Raw genomic sequence first — 6,087 nt, forward strand, 5'->3', positions numbered from 1 at the left:
CAGAGTTTCCACTACATGTTCATTTTCTCCATAATATGCGGCTTTCAATGAGATAGGATCAAAGAGTACATTCATCCTATCGTAACTCTTGACTTCCTCAGTTTTAGTCGGGTCATGGTATGCGACCTTTACCATGGTGTGCTTCCTAATCACATCTTTCCGCCAATGACGGAGAATATATCTTTGGGGTATCTTCTTCACATTTAATGTGTCATACAATAAAATTAGATGACGACACATTATCCCATGGCATTAGTAGCTTGCATTCACAACAAGCCTCATTGGAATTCATATCCACCTTAACCTTATACTCTCTTTATTATCCAATGGTACCTCCTCCCTAGTTGTCTTGCACACGACCCACGGTCGATCTGTGAAAGTGTGCTCGAAAACATTTTCCTCAATCTCTTCATTCTTCCTTCACTGCACATACAAGATCTTCAAGCATTCATTTTGACCTTCTTTGAACTTTGCATCTGTGCACACACGCTGAAACACGGCCTCGAGATTAAAATTTGACACTTTTCGCCTAACATATCTACTTGTGTTTGCATCAGCTTCTCTTTCAGAATTGGCTCTAGCTTCCGTTGCACAACAATAATTATCGACAAAATCACGCAACCTTGTATTCTTGTGGACATAGCCGTCGAAAAAGCTATTGATGCTCTCCGACCTCTGCGTTGTTTCCATACCTGCCCAGAACAAGTGTTTCATGTACGCTGGAACCCACATTTTTCGCTCACGATAAAGGCCTGCATACATTTCAATTATAAGGCTGAAATGGGAGCATTTAAATCATACCATGTTGGAAAATCATATCAGATTTATTCTCTAAGGAAAAGACAACAATTTTTGCAGAGATTAACAATTTTTGCACTTGTGATTCCAAGACATACACTTCATCTGTTTTCAAAGAAAACCTCTTATTCACAATTATTAAGCCATGGTCATCAACCTTGTACCCTCTTCCATGATGTTGTACATCAAACCAAGAACATTTGAAAACAAATGCCCTGTTCCCACCAGGGTAAAACACCTCAAACACATCCTTTAATACCACATAGTATTCTTTGTCAGAAACATCATCTCCTCGTACCATGATTCCACTATTTTGAGTTTTTCTATTTTCACACCGATCATCAGTATGAAAGCAAAAACCATTAACAATATACCCTGCATAACGCCTAACAACTCTAGAAGGGAAACAAACTAAATTATATAGATCTTCATCGATGCTCCCTTCCTCATGAAGACTACGCACCTATACAAAAATATAAAATGGAAATAATGAGTCAAAATTAATCTCATCATCAACAAGAAAGCATGTAATTTCAAAGCTGGAAACTTACACGGTCATATATCCACTGAGCGAATTGCATTCTATGTCTGCGTTCCACATTTCTCGGATTCTCTTGTTCCAACTTTAACTTATGTTCCCTGCAAAATAATTTGAGCAATATAAGGTAAATAAAAATGATGATGATGATAATAATAATAATAATAATAAAATAATAATAATAATAATAATAATAATAATAATAATAATAATAATAATAATAATAATAATAATAATAATAATAATAATAATAATAATAATAATAATAATAATAATAAGAATAAAAATAATAATAAAAATAAAAATTGTATATAATAATAATACTTCAAAGAAATGGGAAATGGACTAGATATGACTTTATTAGAAACCTACTTGACAAAATCAGTAAGCTCATCGCAGTTTAGTAGAAGGTATAAATGGACTTGTTCACACTCTTCAAAACTAAGATGTAATGGCAACCCTTGTCCTAAAGGTCGACCAAGTGGTCTAAACACATCTAACATGCTTTTTAAAGCACCCTCATCATCATCGTCTTCTTCATCATCATTTCTCCCTTTTCGATTGAATTTTGTGTCAATGTCATTCATATATCTTGAGCAAAATGTTAGACACTCGTCTGCTAGATATCCTTCTGCAATGCATCCCTCTGGTTGTGCCCTATTGCGTATGTATTTTTTCAAAGTTCGAAGATACCTATATCATGGTTAAAGATTAGTATTAACATCAACAAAATAAAAATAATTAATTGAAAAAAAAGTTAATTATATGACTTACCTTTCAATTGGGTACATCCATCGATATCGGACGGGACCCCCAATCTTTGCCTCTGCTGCCAAATGTATTACTAAATGCACCATTACATCAAAAAATGCTGGAGGAAAAATCATCTCCAACTTACACAATGTGTAGGGGATTTGTGCTTCAAGTGCATTTAGTTCCTTCATTGTAATATTTTTTGAGCAAAGGTTTCGAAAGAAAGGACTCAACTCAACTAAAGGCTCATAAACATTATTTGGCAAAAACCCACGTGTTGCAAGAGGGAGAAGTTGCTCAATAAACATATGATGATCATGACTTTTCATGCAAGAAATCTTTTTTCCATTGTCTTTTACACACCGAGAAATATTCGATAAGAACCCATCAGGAGACTTCATTGCAGCAAACATGTCACATATTGCAGCCTTGGCATTTGAACTTAAAGTGTAACTCGCGACTGGAATTTGGACTTTGTCTCCATCTAAAATAGGGTGAAGCTCTTCCTGAATGCCCATATTCAGTAAATCAATTCGAGCTTTGATAGTGTCTTTTGTCTTACCTTTTATATTCATCAAAGTACCCAAAATGTTATCAGACACGTTTTTCTCGATATGCATGACATCTAAATTATGTCGTATAAGCAACTTTCTCCAATAAGGCAATTCAAAGAAAATGCTTTTTTTCCGCCAACCATATAAGCTATTAGAATCATCCCATTTTCTCTTTTGTCCAGCAACTTTACCAAATTTCTTTTGCTCAAATTGGGCGTAACATTCCAAAACTTCCTCTCCCGTTAAAGGCAAAGGTGCATGTCGTTTTTCTTTCTTATTATTAAATGATTTACCATCCTTTCTCCATTTGTGGTTAATAGGTAGCCAACAACGATGGTCAAGGTAACCACCTTTATGCTTTAGTGAAGTGCGTCTAGCTTCCTTGTGGCATGATGGACAAGCAAACTTTCCTTTAGTGCACCAACCAGATAAATCACCGTAGGCTGGAAAATCATTAATTATCCATAACAACATTGCACGCATGTTGAAATTCTGTTTGGTGTAAGCATCAAATGTTTCAACCCCGACCTCCCATAGTTCCTTTAACTCTTCAATTAATGGTTGTAGGTAAACATCTATATTCCTACCGGGGCTAGTGAGTCTTGGGATGAGCAAGGATAAGATGAAAGAATGAGGTTTCATACAAATCCAAGGAGGTAAGTTGTATGGAATTAGTACAACAGGCCAGATACTATGTTGTGAATTATCAAACGGCTGGAAACCATCACAAGCTAACCCAAGTCGAACATTGCGAGCATCACTAGCAAATGAACCATACTCGTCATCAAATGATTTCCAAGCACGAGAGTCTGCAGGATGCCTCATTATCTCATCTTCATACCTTTCATCTTTATGCCACCGGCTATCTTTTGCGGTTCTTCATGACATATATAATCTTTGTAATCTAGGTGTTAGTGGAAAGTATCGTAATACTTTATGAGGCACTTTGGTTCCTTTGGAAGAGTCATTGTTAACATTCTTATACCTCGGCAAGTTGCATGTTGAACACTTATCTAATTGTGCAATTTCTCTCCAATAAAGTATACAATCATTCTCACAAGCATCAATCTTGACACAAGTAAGACCCAAATCTGTGATCAGTTTCCTTGCCTCATAACATGAATCCGGAAGCGTGGTTCCCCAAGCTTTACTTTGCAATTTCAGAAGACTATCAAAAGAGCTGTCACTCCAGTTATTCAACACCTTCAAATACAACAATTTTACTATATAAGACAGCTTTGTCATTTTTCCACCATTGGTTGTTAACGGCTCTTGATATTCCTTCAGAAGACGAAAGAATTTTGCTGCTTCTCCTTTTGGTTGCTCATCAGGTTCATAAGCATTTCCATCTTCATTCTTATTAGAACCCTCTAAATGCATGCCTGGTATTCCAAATGCATCTTCTAACATGTTGACTCCACTATCATCACTATGAATCTCATCTCTATTTTCCATATCACTAAAGATGCCATTAGAAGACTCATTTACATTTTCACCATGAAGGTCCCACTTGGTGTAATTTTCATACATTCCTGACTTTAGCAAATCAAACCTCACATCACACCTTTTTTTAAATACTAGATTACGACACCTGTCACAAGGACACCTAATAGTGGTTGTTTCATCACCCTCCAAAACATGTGAAAAGGCAAAATTCAAGAATTCATCGATCCCTCTCTATACTCGGGCATAGTACGATCAATAATTTTCATCCATTCCTTATTGAGAGCCATTCCCTAAATTCATCCAAATACAAATTTATGTATATTCTATATTATAACATAAACATATTTTAGTGAAACAAAAGCACATTTATTATCAACATCTATAGCTTTAAATTATATGGACTGGCTAGCTGAATCGCCCAGCGAACAAATCGCCTCCTTGCTAGGGCAGTTGGATAAAGGGTTCCCTCGGTAATAAGTATAGGCCACGTATGAGTTTATCAAAGTAATATTAGCATACCATTGCATATTATGATTGAAAACGCTGATGGGACGTAACCTGCTAACCTAATATATTTAAGCAAGCTATTATTTTAATGCCTTTGGGAATATAACACAGAATGTGCAAACAAAATAATTTAAAAACCATCTTTAGTTATAAACATCTTTCATACTTTATTTTTGATTTAATTGAATAACATGCTAGAAGACTTAGAGAGGTATGCTACTGAAGAGAAGGAATCACTGCTCTATAAAGCTCAGCAACTTATTTCAGAATCCCTTTATATGGGTGTAGTTGATTCTAACATGGATTAGATTGCAGTGATGTATTAAACTAGTGCAAAACATGAAACAATGGCCATTCATTTTGTGAAAGGCATGATAGAACTGATGATTTCCTTGCTTTTATGATCCCTCTATGATCATAGTCAATTAACCATGTACTCCCTCCGTTTCCTAAAGATCTTCCCACTTTCCGTTTAAGGGTGTTTCCAAAAGATCTTCCCACTTTTGCTTTATTCCTTATTTGGCAAAACAAATTTCCCTATTTACCCTCTCATGTCACTATCATATGGTCCACCATTACATTATTAATTCAATTTTACTCCATTTCTCTCTCCTACTTTAACCCCTTTTTATTTTTTTATTTATCTTAACCCCTTTCTCTCTCCTACTTTAGTCACACCATGCCCCACACAACTTGATTTTCCTTGGTATTTGTGGGAACAGTAAGTGGGAAGATCTTTAGGAAACGGAGGGAGTATGCATCAGTGACAAACATATCAATGGAATTTTAGTTTTTCCCCACAAAAACAAAAGGCACTAGCATATATGGTGAACTTTAAATTATTATAAGCATTAACTAATGGCAAAAAAATTTACATTATAAAGCTCAAATTAAGACTTTTAGCATGCAGGGGATATAAGACTAATGGAAATTTTTTAAAGGAAGGGCAAATAAATGAATGGCTGTGAAGCAAAATAGCAAGATAAAGTTGTTAATTCTCATTAAATTTCAAAAGGAAATTAACCACCAGAAAATGGAAAGAGTGCTATGTATATGAGCCTTAAGTTATCCCAACTTGTCACATTAATTAGAAAATTTTCAATGTGAAAAAAGCATGAAAGTTCAACACTATGATCGACTCTACTCATATAGCAATATATATGTTTGCTCATGATTTTGGCTTTTACAGATACAACAACTAGATTGTATTGTGCTTTATGAGATGGACCAAAAACGTCTCTTTTCTTGCCAATTATTATAAGCATTAACTAATGGAAAAAAAATTTGCATTATAAAGCTCAAATTAAGACTTTTATTTTCATAAGAAACTAATATAATAAATACCCATATTATATGCTATCTATAATCTATCAATCAAATTAAGAACAAGCAGGAGATAATTCTGAACAAAAAACTTAATGGTCAAAGTCTATAGATTAGTTGAGCTAGATCTAACAAAATCATCTCTTTATAAAATAAACTAATGTCTTT

General features: G+C 34.7%; 1 protein-coding gene across 1 annotated transcript; it reads right to left on the reverse strand.

Annotated features, from left to right (window-relative positions):
• Window positions 1–420: 420 nt before the first annotated feature.
• On the reverse strand, window positions 421–4,173 carry LOC104887394 (uncharacterized). The gene is made up of 6 exons (XM_010672011.3): window positions 3,629–4,173; window positions 2,111–3,520; window positions 1,709–2,029; window positions 1,350–1,437; window positions 802–1,261; window positions 421–752 (listed from the first exon to the last, which is right to left on the reverse strand). Exons 1-6 carry the CDS (start codon window positions 4,171–4,173, stop codon window positions 421–423), a joined length of 3,156 nt encoding a protein of 1,051 aa, XP_010670313.3.
• Window positions 4,174–6,087: the final 1,914 nt, after the last annotated feature.

Source organism: Beta vulgaris, chromosome 2, assembly GCF_026745355.1.
Source record: "Beta vulgaris subsp. vulgaris cultivar EL10 chromosome 2, EL10.2, whole genome shotgun sequence".
Taxonomy (NCBI): Eukaryota; Viridiplantae; Streptophyta; class Magnoliopsida; order Caryophyllales; family Amaranthaceae; genus Beta; species Beta vulgaris.

Bases quoted from the DNA above. Each gene is read 5' to 3' on its own strand.
- LOC104887394 (XM_010672011.3), bottom strand. From the start codon at position 4,173: ATGTATGAAAATTACACCAAGTGGGACCTTCATGGTGAAAATGTAAAT. The intron at 1,438-1,708 runs GTAGGTTTCTAA...ATTATTTTGCAG, and splicing joins GAGCTTACTGATTTTGTCAA to GGAACATAAGTTAAAGTTGG. The intron at 1,262-1,349 runs GTAAGTTTCCAG...ATTTTTGTATAG, and splicing joins CTCAGTGGATATATGACCGT to GTGCGTAGTCTTCATGAGGA.